Genomic DNA, 25,037 nt, shown 5'->3' with positions numbered 1-25,037 from the left:
GAGATTAATCTGTGGCCTTACTTATGGTTTATCTTGGAATGTGTTCTCTGTGCACTTGAGAAGAATGTGTATTCTGTTCTTGTTGGGTAGATTGTTCTGTATATATTATATCTAGTTGGTCTATTGTGTGGTTTGTCTTCATTTCTTTGTTTATCTTTTGTATAGTTGTTTTTTTCCATTATTGTAAGTGGGGTATTGGTTCCTATTCTTTGAACAGAGGTGCAGCACTAGGAGTAGCAATTGAGTAAAAACTACACCAGAAACCCTGAACTAGGGTTAGAGCCACCAAAGTACTCAAGGTATTGTCTTGGTATTTCTTCTTGATCTCAAAGGTGTTCCAGGCTAGGTTAGATGTGGTAGGTAGTGGAAGAAAGGTAAGTGTAGAAGTCATGGCTAGATTACCTAGTCCAGGAACTGACTAGAAGTTATAATAATTTCATCTGTTTCAATTCAGTTTAGGATTGAGGCAAGCTCAGATTTTTAGTTGAGTTCTAGCAGGAAATACAGTTGTGGGAACTGGGGAAATGGGATTGGACCTGACAGTGGAGTAGGAGAAAACCCTGGCTTCAGGACGTGGTTCTCTTCCTAATCAGTCATTTGAATTTGGGCAGATCAATTCCAACTCTCTGAGCTGCATCTGAAAAATGAAGATATCGTCTGCTTTTTATACCTTAGAATGGTGATTGAAGATCAAAATGAGATGGTGGACTTTAAAGTGCTTTTTATAACTGTAAATTGCAATATACTTGAAAAAGATTATTCTTATTATTGCAGAGGAAAAAGTTCTCTATATTTTTCACTTATTTTTTTCTTTTCTTCCCTCTCCTACTTCCATCCTACCTGATCATCCTGTTTTCATTACCATTGTCTCTCCTTCCCATTTTCCAGGGCCAGTGATCCGGGCTGAGGTGGGTGACACCATCCAGGTGATCTTCTACAACCGTGCCTCCCAGCCATTCAGCATACAGCCTCATGGGGTCTTTTATGAGAAAGACTCCGAGGGAACTGTGTACAATGATGGTGAGCAGCCAGGGTTTCAAGTAATGTGGGCTGCAGATAATAACACGTACCTCTAGAGGACAAATAAATAAAGGAGTGAAAGAGAAAAGAAGGCAGAATTAACTGCCATGGATGGATGTTGTTGAATGAATGTATGATACTTTAGTGAGACAGAGCTGGGATCAATAAGAGACAACTACTTTTAAATATATTTAAATATATTCTGATTATAAAAATAACACATGTATTATGGAATTTTGATAAACATGGAAAATTATAAAATAAATAAACTTCATTCATAAGTAAATTGCCAATATATTTTATATACATTTAACATTTTTCTGTGTTTATACAAATTTATATATTTATAGATTTGTGATGATATATTTTGTATAGTTTGGTATCATACTATTTTCACTTACCATTATATTGTGTCCATTTTCTATGTCATTATAATCTTACAAACATTTTAATGACTATATAATACTCTAACACATAGATTTTACCTTATCCTGTATTATTTGGACATGTAGGTTGCTTTCATTATTTTTTTAATATTTGTAAATCATGTTGCAATGAATGAATATATATATTTGGTTTGGACTACTACCTTAGGAAAAAATCCTAGAAGTGGGATTATTGGGTAGTTAATTTCTTGTTTTCCCCGAGAATAATATTAACACCTGCTAACCTCAAGCCAAAAATACCAAAAAATACTGAAAGCATAAAGGGCAAACTTACAGACAAATCTGGAATAAAAGAACATTCTACAATGCAACTGGTCTAGTCTCTTCAAGAAATCAATACCATAGGGAAAAGAATTAGAGACAACACCAAGGGCAACGTGCAAAACTTGTCTGGATATTAGATGATATGAGGGTATTTTCTTAGGTGTGCTAATGTTATTATGGTATTATAGAAGATGCTTACTGATGTATTTAGAAGTAAAATGTCATTATGCTTGCATTTCACTTCCAAATGATTTAGAAAAAGTAAGCATACACATAGATTTAGATAAATTAAAGATGGCCAAGTCTGTGATAAAATAGATAACCAACAAGGACCTACTGTAAAAATAAATAAATAAATAATAAATAAATAAATAATAAATAAATAAATAAAATTTAAAAAGTACAAAAAGAGAAAAAAGGTGGCCAAATGTTAACAATCAACTCCAAGTAGTAGGGTAATTATTGCACTATCCTTTAACATTTTTTGTATGTTTGAAAATTTAAAGAGTTAGGAACAATGAATGAATAAGAAAAAATAAGTTAAAACCATTCTAAATTATACCACCATATGATTAGTTATACTACAAATATCCTTATGTATGCTTCTTTGCCTACTTTTATGATTATTTCATCAGAATATATATTTAAGATGTAGAATTATATCAGAGGATACACACATGAAAATTTCTGGTACCTATGTCCAAATTGCTCTCTGGAAAAGTTTGCAGTCACATCAATTTGGAGTTCCAACAACAGCTACCAAGAGGGAGGACACATTTTCTTACAACCTCACCAGCAGAGGGCAGCCATTTTAATCATTGTCAAAATGTCAGTCTTGTAAGCAAACAACATCAAAACTCACTGTTACTTCTATTTGCATTAGGTTGAACATTCTTTTCAGTATTTATTTTGTATCTTACTTTTTTTCTGTGGACATAAACTTTTTAAGGTTTTTGATACATTCGGTCAACATTTTTTCTAAAATGGTTATTTTCATTTACACTTACCCTTTTTATAGGTGAGTGAGAGGAGTAAGTGCCATTTGAACCACTTATCACCAGAACTGATTATTATAATTTGTAAAATTTTGTTAATTTGACAGGCAAAAGAATTTATGTTTTCACTTGTACTAATTTGATTACTAATAGGTTTGAACATATAAAATAAAATTTCTGTGCATTGCCTGACCATGACTTGTGTCTATTTAAGGAATTACATCTTTAGTATCATATATACACACACATGCACACACATACATACATAACATATACACATCCACACATACATGAATACACATAGAGAGGAAAATATGTTCAACAATTAGAGCCATTCAAAGATGAAACAGGCTATGATGGTAGGTAGTGAATCTTCTATCTCTGGATATTTTTAAGCAGAGGTAGGACTACAAGAGGAGATGAATGTATGTTTTTAAGTGAGGGATATTCCAAATAAGTTTTAAAAGTTCTTTCAATCCTTGGGTTCTATGAGTTTTGAAAACTGAAACCTAGGGAAATTTAAATTTCCCCAATTCATATCACAAGTAGTGGCAGAACCAGAAACCAAACTCTAGTCTCTTGACTCCTACTCAGAATCTTTTTTTAATATTCTATATTCTGTGTTGCTGCTTCTCCTACTGCTACTCCAAAATGCTTTGTAGATTATGATCTTTACTTCACTGTTTGGAGATGATGATACTCATTCTAGCCAATGTGAGTAATGAATTCTATGTCATTTCCTATAGGCTCATCCCACCCTGGCTTGGTGGCTAAGCCCTTTGAGAAAGTAACATACCGCTGGATAGTCCCTCCCAATGCTGGCCCCACTGCTCAGGATCCTGCCTGTCTCACCTGGATGTACTTCTCTGCTGCTGATCCCATAAGAGATACAAATTCTGGTCTGGTGGGCCCCCTGCTTGTGTGCAAGGCCGGTGCCTTGGGTGCAGATGGCAAGCAGGTATTGCCATGGTTTCTGGCTGGAAAGCTTGCTGGGAAGAGGATGAGGTTGGGTTGCTGAATAGGAGTTAAGCATGGAACTGGGTTCTAGAAGTGAAGGAATAAAAAAACAAGTTATTGAATCAGAAATTAATAGTTGGTGACTTCATGCTATCTTGCATGCTATTCTTTTGTTCACAAACACATATCTTCCTTAGTCTCTATTCCTTTCTATTTTATATTCTCCCAACATCTCCTCATTGTTTTAACCTCAGTGGCCCTTAAAACTTGCTCCTAATTCCTAACTCTGCCTTACTATTTTCTTGCCTTCTTTCATAACCAGCCCATAAATCTTAGCTGTTTAACCTTGAGCAAATTACTTAAACTCTCTTTGCCTCAGTTTCCTCATCTACAGTAAAGGGTTAACAATGGAAGAATGTATCTTGGGTTTCTGTGGACACTAATTAAAACAATCCATATAAAGTGCTTGGCACAGTGTCTGATACCTAGTAAACACTCAGTAAATGTTAGCAGTAATAATAATAATATTACTAAAATTAATAATAAAATAATAGTAAGTTCGTAATTAGTATAATTATTTTTCTTTTATTTTCTAGCTTCTCCCTCCCCATAGAATCCTCCACCACCCCCTCTCTGATCTCCCAGCCGTCTTTCCCCACTCTTCCCCTTAATTGATTCCAGGCTCTCTTCTATCACACTCTGTACCTCTTCATCAGTCTTGTGCACAATCTTGTGCCTCTTCCCTGCCCTCTTTCATACATCCCTCCCCTCCAGTCTTATCACTTTATTCTAACCCCCTTCACCCACTTGCAATTTGAAGTTACCTGAGGAAAAACTTTACAGCAACAACTGCAGCTCTAGGCAGGAGATACGGGCTTGGATCTGTGTTTGGAAAAGGAAATGGAAAATAATCAGGGATCATTGGGTTCTGAAGCTGCACAGTCCACAACTGCTGAAACTGTGGTTATTCCCCACTCTGTTTTCTTCCACTGGGGCTACAGAAAGGAGTGGATAAAGAATTCTTTCTCCTTTTCACTGTGTTGGATGAGAACAAGAGCTGGTACAGCAATGCCAATCAAGCAGCTGCTATGTTGGATTCCCGACTGATCTCAGAGGATGTCAAGGGTTTTCAAGACTCTAATCGGATGCATGGTATGGGGAGTGCTTTTACCCTAAGCTACAACTGAGAGATTATAAGTAAAATCTAGCCTAGATTTAATCATGATCCATTCCTGAAAACATTGATCCTATCGGTCAGCTCTTCCCAAGAGACAAGCTACATCAAGGTATTAAACATAAAACAACATATCTTATACTCAGCACCTTCTTGTGCTTTGTTCTGTGTTACACAGTATGGGAGACACTGGAAAAAGATACTGTAAAATGAGGATTGCACACAAAGAATCCGCTAGAGAATGAGGAGAGTAAGCTGGGATGATACCTTTCCAGTCTTATCTCCTTCTTTCTTATCACCCACTATCCTTGCTTCCCAACCCCATACTCCAGCCAAAGAGGGATATTTTCTCTGTATAGACATGCCCTGTACTCTTCTGAGTCCATGCTTTTGTAATGCTTTGTCCTCCGCTTGAAATACCACTCCTTACATTTTTGCTCTTAGCCAGTGGAAATTCTTCTCATTTTCTAAGGCCCTACTCAAAAGCTACCTCCTCCTCATTTCTTATTACCAAGTCCCAGGATGATGACACCCTCTTACTAACTACTATTGTATTTTTATCAGACTCTTTCAATAGCAAGTTCCATACACTCCAAAATATTGTAGTTATTTGTTACATGCCTTTTGACTTCTGCTAGAGTGTAGTCTCCTTAAAGGTGAGTATTGTTTGTTGTTTATCTGTGTATCCTTTACATGGTCTAATATAGAGTAAGTAGTTATTGAACTAGTGAACTACTAAATTAATGAATAGGTGGGTGGGTGAGTGAATTAATGGGGAGTCATGGTCCAAGTTTGTAAGGAACTCTCAGCATTTTGCAATGAATTGAAACTAATGCCCATGAAACAATTATAGAATATCCAAGACAGATTATAATTAAGTGCTAAATTGTGTGGAACAGCTTTTAAGTGGCATAGCGTTCAGAAAAAGAGAACATCAATGAGGAACAATCCAGTTAAAGGATTCCTGGAAGAAGGAAGTGCTTGACTGAGCCTTGAAGTCTGAATAACTTTGCAATCAAACATTATAGGTAGGGGAAGCAGAATCAAGCAGTTAGCGATGTTTCCATCGGCATCCCAGGGGATGACCAAATAAAGTTACTCATTAAAGCTGGTTGCAGTGGATGTAGGAACATTGAAAAGGGATCAGCTTCAAGCAGGTGTCCCTGTATTTTTGAGCGGAGTATGCAGGGTGGGAGAGAGTCAAGAACGAGTGTGTTGTCTTTTGGCTCTATCTCTTGGTTCTCATTACCAGTCAGTTACATCAGTTGGAAAAAGTAATACAGTCTACAAACCAAGTTTATTCCAGTCTGAATTTATTTGACAACTGATAAGTACTAGGTAACATGCGAGGTGCTTGCAAAAAATGATGTGCTTCATGCTAGGTCAATCTAGTGTGGGAGATAAATTTGTAAGTAAACCACTGGAAGCTGTGGTAAGTGACATTTCAAAATTTTGTAGGGAGAAAAGATTCAAGGAAGCCAGAAAGAGTGTAAAAACTGCTTTACAGTGTAGATGATATTTGAGCTAGTGCATTATGGATATGTAGTAATTTGCTGTAGAGAGAAACCAGAGGGAAAGTTTATTCCAGGCAAAGAGAACAGCATGTGAAAAATCAACAAGTATTTTCTACATGCCTACCATGTTTAAGGCCTTGTGGATACAGAGGCAAATAGAGCTCACAGGATAATGGTGTGTATGTGTGTGTGAAAGAGAGTGGGAGGATAGGTTATAGGCAGGAGTAACAGGGAGGAAGCTTTTGTGTGGGAGTTCAGGCCAGAGATGATGAGAGCCAGAAGTAAGGCAGTGGGAGTGAAGATGAAAAGGAGGAAACGGATTGAAAGCTGAGGAAGGAACCTTGGGGAACTCCAAGGTTCTCTCCAACACTTTACAGAGGCGTGGAGAATGAGTACAAGTTGGAGGAGGAACATTCAGAAAAGTTATAAGAGAACCAAGGACACATGGTGCTACAGAAGCCAAGGGAGAAGAGTTTCAAGAAAGTGGAAATAGGAAAGATTAATACTCGTGTGTGTGTGTGTGTGTGTGTGTGTGTGTGTGAGAGAGAGAGAGAGAGAGAGAGAGAGAGAGAGAGTGAAAGAGTTGTGGGAGTGGAGAGTAGTTCAGTTTTGCCAGGATGTGAAGTATGGTGGAGGAGGGGCAGCAGGTAAGGCCAGAAAGGACAATAGGGCCCTCGTCCCAAAGAGGCAGCTCTTCATAAGTAGAACTAAAGCGGCTTAGGGGAGAAGACAGAGGAGTGGAGAATGACTCCGAAGTTTCAAGTTGTGGGAAAACTTAGTACAGAGCTGATGCCATTCTGCTGGCTGGTGCCCAAGTAGTCTGGTCTCACCTCCCTATCTTGTCTTGTGTTTTTGTTTTCCAGCCATTAACGGGTTTCTGTTCTCTAACTTGCCCAGGCTGGACATGTGCAAGGGTGACACAGTGGCCTGGCATCTGGTTGGCCTGGGCACAGAGACTGATGTGCATGGGGTCACGTTCCAGGGCAACACTGTGCAGCTTCAGGGCATGAGAAAGAGTGCAGCCATGCTCTTTCCTCACACCTTTGTTATGGCCATCATGCAGCCTGACAACCCTGGTAAGTGCTTTAGCAGCTGGCCCTAGGCTGAGAAACTTTATTGGGCATTGGGCTGGGTGAGGTGGGGGGCTGGTGAAGAGAAAAGAAAAGTCATGTTGAGGGTACTTGTGAACTTTTCAAAACAGTTATGTCTTCTCCTTCCTCAGTGTGTACTCCATGTTTTGGTTATTTGGATTCTCTTCTCAGTTGCAGGCAGAATAAAGAGCTGAGGAAGCTCTTTTCTGAAACAACAGGAGAGAAGTAGAGATGCTGCCCAGTATCAGGGCAATTCTTGTATAGATAGAGGGTAGACTTGGTTGCATAGCCCCTTGGCCATGTAGATATTCTATAGATTTAACCCTTGCATTGGAAAAGAGGTCCATGAGATGTACCTATAAGTGCTTCCAACTCTGATATTCTGTGAGGAGTTTTGTAAACTTCTGGTGGGAGTGGGGGGCGAAGTGTGCTGTAACAGTTGCAGCCTAGGAATCAGAACACAGGAACTTCTAGTCCAAGCTCTTTCATTAACTTGCTGTCCAATTTTTGTCTAATTACTTCCCCTCTCTGTGGCTAGATTTCTTCCTTCTTTTTTGTTCATTCTTCCCCCTCTCTCCCTCTCTTCCTTTCTTCTCTTTCTTCCTCTGTCCAACCTTCCTTCCCTCTCCTCTTCCCTTTCCCTCTCCCTATCCTTCTTTCATGATGAAATTTGACTAGAATGTTTCTTCAGATTCCATCTGTGTCTGATATTTCATAATGTGGCAGTAATTTCTCTTTTTTGTGTATTTTGATTATGTTTTTAGCATCTTTATTGGAGTATAATTGCGTTACAATATTCTGTTAGTTTCTTCTGTATAACAAAGTGAGTCAGCTATATGGATACATGTATCCCCCAAACCCCTCCCTCTTGATCCTCTCTCCCACGGCTCTACGTGGTCACAAAACACCGAGCTGATCTCCCCGTACTATGCAGCTGCTTCCCACTAGCTATCTGTTTTACATTCGGTAGTGTAGATATGTCAATGCTACTCTCTCACTTCGTCCCAGCTTAAACTTCCCCCTCCCCATGTCCTCAAGTCGATTCTCTATGTCTACGTCTTTATTCCTGTCCTGTCCCTAGGATAATCAGAACCTTTTTTTTTAATTTTTAGATTCCATATATATGCGTTAGCATGTGGTATTTTTCTTTCTCTTTATGACTTATTTCATTCTGTATGACAAAATCTAGGTCCATCCACCTCACTACAAATAACCCAAATTCATTTCATTTTATGGCTGAGTAATATTCCATTGTATATATGTGCCACATATTCTTTATCCATTCACCTGTTGACGGACACTTAGGTTGCTTCCATGTCCTGGCTATTGTAAGTAGTGCTGCAGTGAACATTGTGGTACACGATTATTTTTGAATTACAGTTTTCACACGGTATATACCCAGTAGTGGGAGTGCTGGGTCGTATGGTAATTCTATTTTTAGTTTTTTAAGGAACCTCCATACTGTTCTCCATAGTGGTAGTATCAATTTACATTCCCACCAACAGTGCAGGAGTGTTCCCTTTACTGCATACCCTCTCCAGCATTTATTGTCTGTAGATTTTTTTTTTTTTTGCGTTACGCGGGCCTCTCACTGCTGTGGCCTCTCCCGTTGAGGAGCACAGGCTCTGGACGTGCAGGCTCAGCGGCCATGGCTCACGGGCCCAGTTGCTCCGCAGCATGTGGGATCCTCCCGGACTGGGGCACGAACCCATGTCCCCTGCATTGGCAGGCGGACTCTCAACCACTGCGCCACCAGGGGAGCCCTGTTTGTAGATTTTTTGATGATGGCCATTCTGACCAGTGTGAGGTGATACCTCATTGTAGCTTTGATTTGCATTTCTCTAATAATTAGTGATGTTGAGCAGCTTTTCTTCTGTTTCTTGGCAATCTGTATATCTTTGGAGAAATGTCTATTTAGGTCTTCTGCTCATTTTTGGATTGGGTTGTTGTTCTTTTGCTATTGAGCTGCTTGTATATTTTGGAGATTAATCCTTGTCAGTTGCTTCATTTCCAAATATTTTCTCCCATTCTGAGGGTTGTCTTTTCATCTTGTTTATGGTTTCCTTTGCTTTGAAAAAGCTTTGAAGTTTCATTAGGTCCCATTTTTTTTTGTTTTGTTTTGTTTTTATTTCCATTTCTCTAGGAGGTGGGTCAAAAAGGATCTTGCTGTGATTTATGTCATAGAGTGTTCTGCCTGTTTTCTTCTAAGAGTTTTATAGTGTCTGGCCTTACATTTAGGTCTTTAACCCATTTTGAGTTTATTTTTGTGTATGGTGTTAGGAAGTGTTCTAATTTCACTATTTTACATGTAGCTGTCCAGTTTTCCCAGCACCACTTATTGAAGAGGTTCTCTTTTCTCCATTGTATATTCTTGCCTCCATTATCAAAGATAAGGTGACCATATGTGTGTGGGTTTACCTCTGGGCTTTCTATCCTGTTCCATTGGTCTATACCAAAACAGAAATATCTTAATTTCTCTTTGCAGTGCCTAGGGTGTATTCTTTTCTCCAGGCAGTAGGTGACAATAGTGTTTGTAAGAAAAATTTGTCAGTTAAATGCAGTTCCCACTAAAGTTTTATTTTAGTTCTGTAAATTGCATTCATATTTGAGAAAAAAAATCCTTAAACAAAGCAAGTTTCCTTGACAAGTTAATAATTTCAGCCTGGCACTGGATTTGACAAAAACTTGACATAAACAGGTCATTTGGGTCCTCATTTCTCTCCATCTACATAGGATATTTTCTTGGTCAAGAAGAGTTGTTGTTAGCAAATTAGAAATAACCATTAATGAGGCTAAAAGGGACAATAGAATTAAGTTCTTGTAGTGAGTGCTAAGGTGGGGAACTTCTGAAAAAAGAGACCCATCTCTCTAGCCTTGGTCCCAAAGTCAAACCCTAGGTTTAATATCCTTCCTATGAAATTAGCCAGGCTCCCCAGCCAGGTCTGTGGGACTCATTCTTACTCCGGATGAGTGAAATTATTTTTGTGCCACACTAAGGCCCAAGGAGAGTGACTGTAGAAGGCTTAAAGACATGGGAGGAGAGGCAGTGAATGGGTTTATAACAGTAAAGGCTTAAAAGGTTAATCTTGGTCAAGACTCCTGAGTTTTCTTATTAGAAATAGCCCAAACTCTTTTTACCTTTGCATTTTCCAGTCCTTTCAAACTCTCCTCTTTGTGAACAATCCTCGAGTCATAGAATGTTGGAACTGGTACAGCCCCTTCGAGATCATCTTTCACTTATTTTGCTAATGGGTGGAAGAGACAGAGATCTCGGGGGGGAGGGAATGATTTTCTCATGTTAGGAATGTCAGCTCTATTTTTTTTTCCCTCTTGCCCCTTCTCCATCAACCCCTGTCAATTTTTACTCCTAGGTAATCTCTTTAATCTGAAGTCTCCTTCATTCTACCTTTAGAGTTTAGTCTCTGATTAAGACTGAGAGAGACCATTGTGAGTAGCTCCCCAAAGACAGGACAAAATTACCAAGTTAATGGAAAAGCCAGAACCAGAATCTGGCTTTGGAATACTAAAAAAAAGGGGTAGCAATGAAGATCGGTAAATATAAATATGCAATTAAGCAGCTTTGCAGATGACTTAAAGCATCACCATGGAGATTCAACATGTTGCTTGCTGGATGTTTACAATATATTTAACAAAACAGAAGAATAAATTCCCAGAAAAAATGCAGCAAAATGCTAAGAGTGCGAGTGTTGTGGGTTTATTGGTGACTGTTTTTAATCCTGTTTTTGCTTTGCTTTAAATTCTAATAATATTTTAATTTCAAATATTAATTATATTTAATAGGAATGATGATTTTGCACTTAAAAATGTCCTGAATAATACACCTCAGCTTTTCCAAAAGAACCACTGACACTAGAGCTTTGATAGCCAGGGAAAGTGGCAGAAAAAGAAGCTAGAGCTTGTAATGTGCTATATTCCACCAACTTCATGTTAGATTTCTCAGCAGCAAAGAGAAGATTTATTACTGCTCTGGTCCTTCAGAGTTTCTTTTCTCTCTTTCACCATTAAAACTCATTCTTTATTCATTTATTTTTCCCCCTTTCCCCACTCTTTTCTTTCCCCATTACTTTTTCTCCCTTCTCCCATTTTTCCTCTTCCTCTTTCATCCTTTCTTTTTGTTTTGCTTCTCTCCTTTTTATATCTCTCTTCTCTTTTCCCTCTTCCTTCCTTCATTCTTCCCTTTTTTCATCTTTCTCCTATCTTACCTTTTATCTTCCCTTCTTTTCATTTTCTCCTTGTATTCTTTTTATCTCTATTTCTTCCTTTCCTTCTTTTCCTTCCCTTCTCCCTCTTTTTTTCACTTCTTTTATTTTTCTTCCTTTGATTTTTCCTACCTTTTTTGTCTCTTTTTTTGTATTTTTGTTTTTAATCTTCTTTTCTCCTTTTTCTTTTATCTTTATTTCTTTTCCTTTTCCCTTCTTCTTGTTTATTTTCTTCTTTTTCCTTTTCCTTTAATCTGTATCTTTTCCCTCTTCTTGTCTTCATGTTTCTCCTTTTTTCTACCTCACTTTTTATTTTACCTTTCTTTTACAATTAGATTTTCCCCAGACATAGTAAATATCTCTTTTCTTCCACTTTTTGGTCTAGATGCTAGGGATGTGAGGATGAATGAGGCAGTTCACAGTTAGTGTGAAAAGGAGAAATGCATGTAAACAATATTCACAATGTTATGATAATGTTATCAGCCAAGGGCTATAGTAACACATGGGAAGCTATAACAAATTCTGTCTGACTTGTGGAGTGAATCTTTCCTAGAAAAGCAGACATTCAAACTGAGCGTTTAAAGAAGAGTAAACTGTCACCAGGCAAATAAAGTGGATAGGTGGTGAAGAGGGTATTATAGACAGTAGGAACCACATGGGCAGTGACTTGAAAGCAGCATATGCTTAGAGAAAGTTGCATAGATTGATTTTATTCAATGGTTCTCAACTAAGGCAATATGCTAAAATGTGTTTGGAAATGTGTGGAGATAATTTTAGTTGTCACAGTGACTGGATATATGGGAGTGTGATACTGTCATTTAGAGAGTGGGAGTCAGAGATTCTCAAGCTTTCTGCAATATGTAAGACAGTCTTAAACAATGAAAAATAATCCCACACAAACTGCTAATACCAGCCTTGTTGAGGAACACCAAGAAAAAAGGTTTAAGAGGAGGTAGAGCAGGACGCCCTTGAAAGAGGTGATGAGAGCCTGACAGTGAGTGGGAGCAATAGGGATGGAGAGAAGGGGCAGAGTTAAGGGATATTTGAGAGAGAAATGACAGGACTTTGCTGAGGGGCTGAGCAAGAAGAAAGGATGTCTGAGGTTTTCGTTTGGCTTGTGCACTAGATGGATGGTGGTGTCATTAACCAAATGAGCAAACACAGAAGCAAGGAAAGGATAGTAAGGTTTGGGTAGAAGCACTCATTTGGGGGCATGTTGAATTTTAAATTTCTTGTGAAGTCCAAGTTGTGTGGACTTTACAGTAGATAGCTGTGGGTAGAAATCTAAACATTGGAGGAAAAGTCCAGCCTAGAGAGAGAAATTTGGGTATTTTCATAGTCGAAGTCCTTTAGCATGTAAAGTTATAGGAAATAAAACTTAAAGCAAAAATCAACATTTAAGTGGTAGAAGGGAGAAGATAAACTAGGTTAAGGAGAAAGGAAAAAGATTGGTCACAGAGGTAGGAGGAGACTCAGGTGCCAAAGGCAGAAAAGCGTTGAAAAAGAAGAAACTTGGGGACTTCCCTGGTGGTCCAGTGACTAAGACTCCACACTCTCAATACAAGGGGCTCGGGTTCAATCCCTGGTCAGGGAACTAGAACCCACATGGTACAACTAAAGATCCCGTGTGCTACAATTAAGACCTGGTGAAGCCAAATTAATAAATAAATATATTATTTTTTAAAAAGAATCACCTTGGACAACAATGTCCATAAAAGATGCTGTGATAGTCCCAGGTCACATGGTTCTCTCAAAAAGGTTTCTATTTTTTCCCATTCCCTCCAGTGATCATCAGACTTTCTTCTCCATACCAACCCCTAAGCTATGACATTTGGCCAGTGTATACAGTCATTCATTTGCACAGAATTCATTCACTCAACACATATTTATTGCACACCTTCCATGTGCTAAGACTGGGATAAAGAGGTGAAAAGATAGACATGATACTTACTCCCAGGGGAGATCTACAACAAACACACACACATAAAATAATAAGATAATTTCAGATCATGATATATGTCATGAAGGAAATAAAATACAATGGTGTGATAAACTGATTGGAGCTTTAGAGAAGGTATTTAGGGAAGACCACTCTGAGATTGTGACATTTAAGATCTAAGTAATGGGGAGGAAGGAGCTATATGAAGATCTCTGAGCAGAATATTCTGAGCAGAGGGACAAGCAAGTGTAAATGTCTCAAGGTGGGAATAAACGTGGTTTGTTCAAGGGTCAGAAAGAAGGCCAATATGGTTGGAGTGTAGTGAGCAAGGAGAAGCCTGACATCGTATGAAATCATAGAGGTTGGCAAGAGTCATATTATATAGGGCCTTATAGACCACAGTCAGGAACTTGAATTGTATTCTGAGTATGAATGGAGCATTTAAACAAGGGAGCAATGTGCTCTGGATCATATTTGTTAAAGAGGACCCTGTATCTTGTTTGGAGAATGTTTGAGGTGGGAGGGAGAAACAGAGGAGACAGTTGTGAGACCATTGAAGTTTTCCAGGTGAGAGATGATAGTGGCTTTGACTAAGGAAGTGAGAGTGGAAACAGAAGGATGACTGTGAGGGAAGAGATGATAAGATTTACTGATGGAATAGATTTGGGGTATAAGGGAAATAGAAAAGTCAGAAAGTAGATATGGAAAGAAAATACTAGATATTTTTCAAGAAGTCTATAAACTAGTGGAAAGGACTGTTTTTTAAAGAGAGGAGAACTTAGTCCTTAACCATGTGATTTAGATGTAAAGTGTTTTAAGAGTAGAGAGGCCAAGAACATAGAGTCCAATGTGGGCCAGAGTAGTCAGCGAGGACTTTCTGGAAGAGGTGAAGCATGAATTGGGTCTTGGAGAATGAGTGAACTCTTATAGATATTTATGGGGAAGGGGATGGGCAGGTCTATTCCAGAAAAGTAAAAATAACATGAGTGAAAATTCCAAGATAAGAATGAGATATGTGAGAGGGGCAATCAGGGACAGAATTAGTTAAAGCACTGGTTGAGTTTGGGACAGAGTGCTAAGTGGGATTGCATCAATAGTTTGGAGCTAGCTCACAGAGGCTTTTAAAAGCTAGGAGGGGGCTTCCCTGTTGGCGCAGTGGTTGAGAGTCCGCCTGCTGATGCAGGGAACGCGGGTTCGTGCCCAGGTCCGGGAAGATCCTACATGCCACGGAGCGGCTAGGCCCGTGAGCCATGGCTGCTAAGCCTGCGCGTCCGGAGCCTGTGCTCTGCAACAGGAGAGGCCACAACAGTGAGAGGCCCGCATACCACAAAAAAAAAAAAAAAAAAAAAAAGAAAGAAAAAAAAAAAGAAAAGCTAGGAGGAATTTGTAGTGGTGGTATAGGCAGTCAGCAGTAAAGGAAGGAATACTGGGGAAAATGTAAAAAAGGTAGTTTCTCCTGATCAGTAGTCTATGAGCCTATGTGTCCTTGGCATAGAAACCTGAATCTTGAGATTAGATCCAGGCAGCTCTACAACTCAGATATTTAAGACTGATATCCAAACATTTCATTGTAAGAAACCTAGGGAAAGCCATTCCAAAGCTCTCTGATGTAAGAATTCTTGTGATCAAGAAATTCATATATATATATATATATATATTTAAGCCCACATTTATTTCTTTGAGACTTGGTAGGAAAGGAGAAAATTGGTCAATTCCTTCCTTCAAATAATAATTACAGCTTTATTTACTTACTTATAGTTTCACTTGAACATTTACTCTATAATGTGCCAAGCAATATCTACATATTATTGTGTTTAATTCTAAAAAATCATATTAAGTAAAATGCCCCCCACTTTACCATGAGGAAACTGAAACATACAGAGGCTTAAAATTCTCCTGAAGGTTATATAGATAATAAGTGTCAGATAGAGTGACTGACCATCACGGTTTGCTCAGAACTGAGGAGTTTCCAGGGATGTGGGACTTTCAGTGCTAAAGCTAGAGAAGCCCTTGGTAAACAGGGAGGAGCTGGTCATCCTAGTGGCAGGTTTAGTTTTAAACCCAGACTATGTAGCTTTGGCACCAGAGCTCTTAAACTCTGTGCTCATTGCTCTCAATAAACTTGTAATAATCTTTTATCTAATGCATAGAAAAACCTTATCTAAAACTACCCACTCTCTGCAATATGCCTAGAGAGAAGTAGGAACTCCCTCAGGCACAATACAGGGGTATTTTGATTCAGGTTTTCTCTCTGTTCTTACCTCAGGGACATTTGAAATTTACTGCCAGGCAGGCAGCCATAGAGAAGCAGGGATGAGGGCAATCTATAATGTCTCCCAGTGTCCTGGCCGCCAAGCTAACCCTCGTCAACGTTACCAAGCTGCAAGGATCTACTACATCATGGCAGAAGAGATGGAGTGGGACTATTGCCCTGACAGGAGCTGGGAACTAGAATGGCACAACCAGTCTGAGAAGGACAGGTAAGGCTTCAGAAAATAAGCGATCACACTTTCAAAGGCTCTGGACCATTTTACTGAAATGGAGGAGGATACTGAAATTCTGAGCTGAGGAGGCACTTATCTAAAGTCAACTAATAAGATACCAACAAATCTAGAGGAAGGACTAGAACACAGGTAAGCTGGCACTCAGTGCTTTGTCTATGTTGTTATACTGTAGAGTTGAAATAAAACCTTGCCCACATCCTCATGCTCTCAGTCTTGGCATCCTTTCCTCTTGTTAGCCAGAAGCACTGATATTGGGACTTAAAATTTATAGGGAATTTACTCAAGGGACTGAATGTCCCCAAGCTCAGATGTCCCTTGACAAAATATCATTAAGATAGAGGCTAAGCTGTATAGAAGAAAAAGCCCAAAATAGAGTGGCTTAAATATGTTAGAATTTTATTTCTTGCTTAAGTACAAATATGAGCAGTTCAGGGCCAATAGGTTAACCAGTCACCCATAACACTTGCCTTCATCTCTGGAACTAAGACATCTCTTCCAGTTGTAGTCATTCCAGCTATCAAGAAATGGGAACTAAATCCATGGCAAGCAGCACTGTCTGTGAGGCAAGGACATGAAGTTGTATTACATTACTTTATCTGAAACCCCGTTATCCTGAACTTATTCATATGGCCATACCTAGCTGCAAGAAAGTCCAGGAAGCGTAATCTCTGGTTAGGCAGCCATATGCTCAGCTAAAACCTAGGTGATTCTATTACTAAGAAGGAAGGAGGGGAGACTGGAAATTATGGTACAGTTTAGCAATTTCCACTATAGTTTATTTTTGGTGTTCTCATTACCCTTTGCCAATCTTTATGTTGGTTTTTGAAGGTTGAAGCCTTTTTGCTAACTTGTTCTGCAAGCTAGAAAAAATTAATTCCCTTTTCTGGACTCTGGTTTACTCATCTTTAAAGTGATGTGGTATAGTTGAAAGAACTTGACCAGCCTTTAGTCCAAGCCCTGGCTCCCTTTCTGGCTGATAGTATCAATGAAGCTAAGCCCTGTCACCTCTAGATCACTGGATTCCACCTCTAGGACATACATACCTCATCAGCCTATTGGGACGATCAAATGATAAAATGAATAATAAAGCTCTCTGCAAACAGGAAAACATCCCATAATGAGAAATCTGTAAGATTTCATTTTCTTCCTACCTCTCCCTACCCCTTATCCACCAGCAACAGAAGCAGTTAGTATTCTCTTACCACCTGTACCTTGTTCTTTGTCAGACTAATTCCATCTAAGACATCATTAAGGCTGGAGCTAGAGTTCACGGCTTCTGATTCTTACCAGATTAATTTTACTATAAATTCCTAACTGGATGATAGAAAACAAGGAAATATGAATAAATATTGAAATATGCCATCTTTAACTGTAGATATGCAGCCAAAGTGTGTAATCTGATATTGGAAGGAATAGGCCTCACCTTCTTATACCTGTGACATGAGGTTGGGTCTGACATAGCTTTCCCATACTTGAAAATGAGGGGTTAAGGACAAGGTGCTGATGCCACTCTTTGGATTCCTCTAGTTATGGTCACATCTTCCTGAGCAACAAAGATGGACTCCTGGGTTCCAGATACAAGAAAGCTGTATTCAGGGAATACACTGATGGTACATTCAGGGTCCGACGGCCAAGGACTGGATCAGAGGAACACTTGGGAATCTTAGGTAAGGGAATTCCACTTCCCTCCTAGTGTCTAGAAACCTGTGATGCTCCTAGGAAGGTCATGTCATATCAGAAAGGCCTCTCCATTCCTCATTATCAGTTTTCCTTATAGTGGAGCTATGGTCATATTTTATAAATCAACCATGAAAATAAGCAATCATATGGGGGTAATTCATGAATTCTGCTGCAACCTAAACCAGTTATTTCCAGGCCTCTATATCTAGGGATCTGTAAAGGTGATGATTTTTTTTTTCAATGCTAAAAGCAAGGGAACTTAGGAACATCGAAGAGTAGGAAAAATGGTACAGAGAAGCATATTACCCTTACACCCTTGCAATTATTGCTGTAGTTTCTTCACTTTCATAGGAGCCAATGAGTTTCATCATTCTTATCTTCACACGGAAGGGACCCACTGGTCCTTGAAGGGAACACAGCAATTCTGTACTCTGTGTCAAACTCTCACTCCTTACCAACAATGATTCCACAGAGCCCTGAATATCTAGAAACTTGGGCTATTATACAAAGAGAGTTGGGGTGGGAAAAGTAGGGATAATTGGAGGCATAATCTTGTTGAAGTACCTTTATCCTGTGGGTAGCAGTATCAGCTCAAGGACTTCTGAATTTTAAAATGGAGTCAGTCATGACTTTCAGTTTTGGGACCCTTTCTCCCGGCAAACCCCTAATTCTAGGGAACTCCTATGTATATCCCTTTTTAAATGTCTTTAATGTCCCTGTTCCACTATTCTACTAATGAGACTTTTTCTTCTTTTGTGTATACTAGGCCCACTTATCAGAGGAGAGGTTGGTGATATTCTAACTGTGGTGTTCAAGAACAATGCCAGCCGGCCCTACTCTATGCATGCCCATGGAGTGCTAGAATCTAACACCGGCTGGCCACTGGCTGCTGAGCCTGGTGAGTGGGAACACTTAGTGAAGGAACATGTGAAGCATCTCTGTTTCACCCTTATGGCTTGTTCCTTTAAAAAAAAATATATATATATATATGCCCTTAGCAAACAGAAACAGGAATATTAACCAGAATGAAGCCTCAGTCTGAATTTGTCCCTATGAAATACTCATTTTTTTCAATCTCAAAACAGACTGCTCACCTTAGGTCTTTTTTTGTGTGTGTGTATGTGTGGCTTAAAACAATACAAATTTATTATCTTCTGGTTCTGTAGGTCAGAGGTCTGACATGGGTCTTTCTGGACTAGAATAAAGGTTTTGACAGGGCCTGTGTTCTTTTCTAGAGGATCTAGGGGAGAATCAATTTCCTTGTCCTTTCCAGCTTCTAGAGGCCACCTACATTCCTTGGCTCACACCTGATGCCCCCAGCTTCAAAGCCAGCAACAGTGGGTTGAATCCTTTTCACATTGTGTCACTATAACACTGATTTTATGCCTGCTTTTTCCATTTAAAAAATTTGTGGCAAAACACACATAAAATTTGCCATCATAACCATTTTAAGTGTACAGTTCAGTGGCATTAAGTACATTCACATTGTTGTACAGCCATCACTGTCATCCAGCCATAGAACTGTTTTCATCTTGCAAAGCTAAAACTCTATACCCCTTAAATAGTAACTTGCCATTCACCCTTCCCCAGCCCCTGGTAACCACCATTCTACTTTCTTGTCTCTATGGATTTGACCTAGGTATATCATGTAAGTAAAATCATACAGTACTTGACCTTTTGTGACTAGATTATTTCACTTGGCATCATGTCCTCATGGTTCATCCATGTTGTAATGTGTGACAGGGTTTCCTTCCTTTTTAAGACTGAATAATATTACATTTTATATATATATATATATATATATATATATATATATATATATATATATATATCCCCAATTTTTTTTAAGGTACATAAATTTTATTTTACTTTTTTATTCTTTTTTTTTTTTTTTTTTTTTGTGGTATGCGGGCCTCTCACTGTTGTGGCCTCTCCCGTTGCGGAGCACAGGCTCCGGACATGCAGGCTCAGGAGCCATGGCTCACGGGCCTAGCCGCTCCGTGGCATGTGGGATCTTCCTGGACCAGGGCACGAACCCGCGTCCCCTGCATCGGCAGACGGACCCTCAACCACTGCGCCACCACGGAAGCCCTTTATTCTTTTTCTTTTAACATCTTTATTGGAGTATAATTACTTTACAATGGTGTGTTAGTTTCTGCTTTATAACAAAGTGAATCAGTTATACATATACATATGTTCCTATATCTCTACCCTCTTGCATGTCGCTCCCTCCCACCCTCCCTATCCCACAACTCTAGGTGGTCACAAACCACTGAGCTGATCTCCCTGTGCTATGCAGCTGCTTCCCACTGGCTATCTATTTTACGTTTGGTAGTGTATATAAGTCCATGCCACTCTCTCACTTTGTCACAGCTTACCCTCCGCCTTCCCATATCCTCAAGTCCGTGCTGTAGTAGGTCTGTACTTTTATTCCTGTCTTACCCTTAGGTACTTCATGGCCTTTTTATTTATTTATTTTTCCTTACATTGCATATATATGTGTTAGCATATGGTATTTGTTTTTCTCTTTCTGAGTTACTTCACTCTGTATGACAGACTCTAGGTCCATCCACCTCATTACAAAAAACTCAATTTCACTTCTTTTTAATGGCTGAGTAATATTCCATTGTATATATGTACCAAAACTTCTTTATCCATTCATCTGTTGATGGACACTTAGGTTGATTCCATGTCCTGGCTATTGTAAATAGAGCTGCAATTAATATTTTGGTACATGACTCTTTTTGAATTATGGTCTTCTCAGGGTATATGCCCAGCAGTGGGATTGCTGGGTCGTATGGTAATTCTATTTTTAGTTTTTTAAGGAACCTCCATACTGTTCACCATAGTGGCTGTATCAATTTACATTCCCAATAACAGTGCAAAAGTATTCCCTTTTCTCCACACCCTCTCCAGAATTCATTGTTTCTAGATTTTTTGATGATGGCCAATCTGACTGGTGTGAGATGATATCTCATTGTAGTTTTGCTTTGCATTTCTCTAATGATTAATGATGTTGAGCATTCTTTCATGTGTTTGTTGCAATCTGTATATCTTCTTTGGAGTAATGTCTATTTAGGTCTTCTGCCCTTTTTGGATTGGGTTGTTGTTTTTTTGTTATTGAGCTGTATGAGCTGCTTGTAAATTTTGGAGATCAATCCCTTGTTAGTTGCTTCATTTGCAAATATGTTCTCCCATTCTGAAGGTTGTATTTTGGTCTTGCTTATCGTTTCCTTTGCTGTGCAAAAGCTTTTAACTTTCATTAGGTCCCATTTGTTTAATTTGTTTTTCTTTCCATTTCTCTAGGAGGTGGGTCAAAAAGGATCTTCCTGTGATTTATGTCATAGAACATTCTGCCTATGTTGTCCTCTAAGAGTTTGATAGTGTCTGCCTTACATTTAGGTCTTTAATCCATTTTGAGTTTATTTTTGTGTATGGTGTTAGGGAGTGTTCTAACTTCAGACCTTTACATGTACCTGTCCAGTTTTCCCAGCACCATTTATTGAAGGGGCTGTCTTTTCTCCACTGTATATTCTTGCCTCCTTTATCAAAGATAAGGTGACCAAATGTGTGTGGGCTTATCTCAGGGCTTTCTATCCTATTCCATTGATGTATATTTCTGTTTTGGTGCCAGTACAATACTGTCTTGATTACGCTTTGTAGTATAGTCTGAAGTCAGGGAGCCTGATTCCTCCAGCTTATATTTCTTTCTCAAGATTGCTTTGGCTATTCAGGTTCTTTTGTGTTTCCATACAAATTGTGAAATTATTGTTCTAGTTTTGTGAAAAATGCCAGTGGTATTTTGATAGGGATTTCATTGAATCTGTAGAATGCTTTGGGTAGTAGAGTCATTTTCAAAATGTTGATTCTTCCAATCTGAGCACATGGTATATCTCTCCATCTGTTTCTATCATCTTTAATTTCTTTCATCAGTGTGTTATCATTTTCTGCATACAGGTGTTTTGTCTCCATAGGTAGGTATATTCCTAAGTATTTTATTCTTGTTGTTGCAATGATAAATGGGATTGCTTTTTTAATTTCACTTTCAGATTTTTCATCATTAGGAATGCAAGAGGTTTCTGTTCATAAATTTTGTATCCTGCTACTTTACCAAATTCATTCATTAGCTCTAGTAGTTTTCTCATAGCATCTTTAGGATTCTCTATGTATAGAGTCATGTTATCTGCAAACAGTGACAGCTTTACTTCTTCTTTTCTGACTTGGATTCTTTTTATTTCTTTTTGTTCTCTGATTGCTGTGGCTAAAACGTCCAAAACTATGTTGAATTATAGTGGTGAGATTGGGCAAACGTCTCTTCTTCCTGAACTTAGTGGAAATGGTTTCAATTTTTCACCAATGAGGATGAAGTTGGCTGTGGGTTTGTCATATATGGCCTTTATTATGTTGAGGAAAGTTCTGTCTATGCCTACTTTCGGCAGGGTTTTTAACATAAATGGGTGTTGAATTTTGTCAAAAGCTTTCTCTGCATCTATTGAGATGATCATATGGTTTTTCTACTTCTTTTAGTTAATATGGTGTATCACATTGATTGATTTGCCTATATAGAAGAATCCTTGCATTCCTGGAATGAACCCTACTTGATCATGGTGTATGATACTTGGAAAGTTCTGTTGGATTCTGTTGGCTAGTATTTTGTTGAGGATTTTTGCATCCATGTTCATCAGTGATATTGGCCTGTACTTTTCTTTCTTTGTGACATCTTTGTCTGGTTTTGGTATCAGGGTAATTGTGGCTTCGTTGAATGAGTTTGAGAGTGTTTGCTCCCTCTGCTATATTTTGGAAGATTTTGAGAAGGATAGGTGTTAGCTCTTGTCTAAATGTTTGATAGAATTCGCCTGTAAAGCCATCTGGTCCTGAGCTTTTGTTTGTTGGAAGATTTTAAATCACAGTTTCAATTTCAGTGCTTGTGATTGTTCTGCTGTATTTTCTATTTCTTCCTGGTTCAGTCTCGGCAGGTTGTGCATTTCTAAGAATTTGTCCATTTCTTCCAGGTTGCCCATTTTATTGGCATAGAGTTGCTTGAAGTAACCCCTCATGATCCTTTGTATTTCTACAGTGTCAGTTGTTACTTCTCCTTTTTTATTTCTAATTCTGTTGATTTGAGTCTTCTCCCTGTTTTTCTTGATGAGTCTGACCAATGGTTTATCACTTTTGTTAATCTTCTCAAAGAACCAGCTTTTAGTTTTACTGATCATTGTTATTGTTCCCTCCATTTCTTTTTCATTTATTTCTGATCTGATCTTTATGATTTCTTTCCTTCTGCTAACTTTGGGTTTTTTTTTTGTTGTTGTTGTTCTTCTTCTTCTTTCTCTAATTGCTTTAGGTGCAAGGTTAGGTTGTTTATTTGAGATGTTTGCTGTTTATTAAGGTAGGATTGTATTGCTAAAATCTTCACTCTTAGAACTGCTTTTGCTGCATCCCACAGATTTTGGGTCACCGTGTTTCCATTGTTATGTATTTATATATTTTTACATCTTTATTGGAGTATAATTGCTTTACAATTGTGTGTTAGTTTCTACTTTATAACAAAGTGAATCAGTTTTACTTATACATATGTTCCCATATTTGTTCCCTCCTGTGTTTCCCTCCCTCGTACTCTCCCTATCCCACCCCTCCATGTGGTCACAAAGCACCAAACTGATCTCCATGTGCTATGTGGCTGCTTCCCACTAGCTATCTATTTTACGTTTGGTAGTGTATATATGTCTATGCCATTCTCTCGCGTTGCCACAGCTTACCATTCCCCATTCCCATATCCTCAAGTCCATTCTCTAGTAAGTCTGAATCTTTATTCCTGTCTTACCACTAGGTTCTTCATGACATATTTTTTCCTAAATTCCATATAGATGTGTTAGCATATGGTATTTTTCTTTCTCTTTCTGACTGACTACACTCTGTATGACAGACTCTAGGTCCATCCACCTCATTACAAATAGCTCAATTTCATTTCTTTTTATGGCTGAGTAATAGTCCATTGTATATATGTGCCACATCTTCTTTATCGATTGATCCTATGATGGACACTTAGGTTGTTTCCATCTCCAGGCTATTTTAAATAGAGCTGCAATGAACATTTTGGTACATGACTCTATTTGAATTATGGTTTTCTCAGGGTATATGCCCAGTACTGGGTTTGCTGGGTCATAAGGTAGTTCTATTTGTAGTTTTTTAAGGAACTGACATACTGTTCTCCAGAGTGGCTGTACCAATTCACATTCCCAACAGCAGTGCAAGAGTGTTCCCTTTTCTCCACACCCTCTCCAGTATTTATTTTTTCTAGATTTTTTGATGATGGCCATTCTGACTGGTGTGAGGTGATATCTCAGTTTATTCTGATTTGCTTTTCTCTAATGATTAATGATGTTGAGCCTTCTTTCCTGTGTTTGTTGGCAGTCTGTATATCTTCTTTTGAGAAATGTCTATTTAGGTCTTCTGTCCATTTTTGGATTGGGTTTTTTTTGTTTGTTTTTTTCTTTTTGAGCTGTATAAACTGCTTATAAATTTTGGAGATTAATCCTTTGTCAGTTGCTTCACTTGCAAATATTTTCTCCCATTCTGAGGGGTGTCTTTTGGTCTTGTTTATGGTTTCCATAGCTGTGCAAAAGCTTTTAACTTTATTAGGTCTCATTTGTTTATTTATCTTTTTATTTCCATTTCTCTAGGAGGTGTGTCAAAAAGGATATTGCTGTGATTTATATCATGGAGCGTTCTGCCTATGGTTTCCTCTAAGCATTTGATAGTTTCTGGCCTTACACTTAGTTATTTAATCCATTTTAAGCTTATTTTTGTGTATGGTGTGAGGGAGTGATCTAACCTCATAGTTTTATATGTACCTGTCCAGTTTCCCCAGCACCACTTATTTAAGAAGCTGTCCTTTCTCCACTGTACATTCCTGCCTCCTTTATCAAAGATAAGTTGACAACATATGCATGGGTCTATCTCTGTGCTTTCTATCCTGTTCCATTGATCTATCTTTCTGTTTTTGTGCCAGTACAATACTGTCTTGATTACTCTAGCTTTGTAGTATAGTCTGAAGTGAGGGAGCCTGATTCCTCCAGCTCTGTTTTTCGTTCTCAAGATTGCTTTGGCTATTCGGGGTCTTTTGCATTTCCATACAAATTTTGAATTTTTTTCTTCTACTTCTGTGAAAAATGCCAGTGGTAGTTTGATAGGGATTTCACTGAATCTGTAGATTGCTTTGGGTAGTAGAGT

General features: G+C 38.6%; 1 protein-coding gene across 3 annotated transcripts in view; it reads left to right on the top strand.

The window, feature by feature from the left end:
* HEPH (hephaestin) overlaps nt 1–25,037 on the top strand; it is a 103,606-nt gene that overhangs the window by 35,273 nt on the left and 43,296 nt on the right. For all 3 annotated transcript variants that reach the window (XM_081221928.1, XM_081221929.1, XM_081221927.1), the window contains 7 exons: nt 889–1,020; nt 3,472–3,683; nt 4,684–4,834; nt 7,234–7,446; nt 15,887–16,100; nt 17,652–17,791; nt 18,571–18,702. In XM_081221928.1, coding sequence (XP_081078054.1) covers nt 889–1,020; nt 3,472–3,683; nt 4,684–4,834; nt 7,234–7,446; nt 15,887–16,100; nt 17,652–17,791; nt 18,571–18,702 — 1,194 coding nt within the window. The remainder of the gene's footprint in view (nt 1–888; nt 1,021–3,471; nt 3,684–4,683; nt 4,835–7,233; nt 7,447–15,886; nt 16,101–17,651; nt 17,792–18,570; nt 18,703–25,037) is intronic.

This window comes from Mesoplodon bidens (assembly GCF_964165515.1).
Source record: "Mesoplodon bidens genome assembly, chromosome: X".
NCBI classification, from domain to species: Eukaryota; Metazoa; Chordata; class Mammalia; order Artiodactyla; family Ziphiidae; genus Mesoplodon; species Mesoplodon bidens.
The sequence above is the reverse complement of the archived record's forward strand: the minus strand, read 5'-3'. Positions and strand labels throughout refer to the sequence as shown.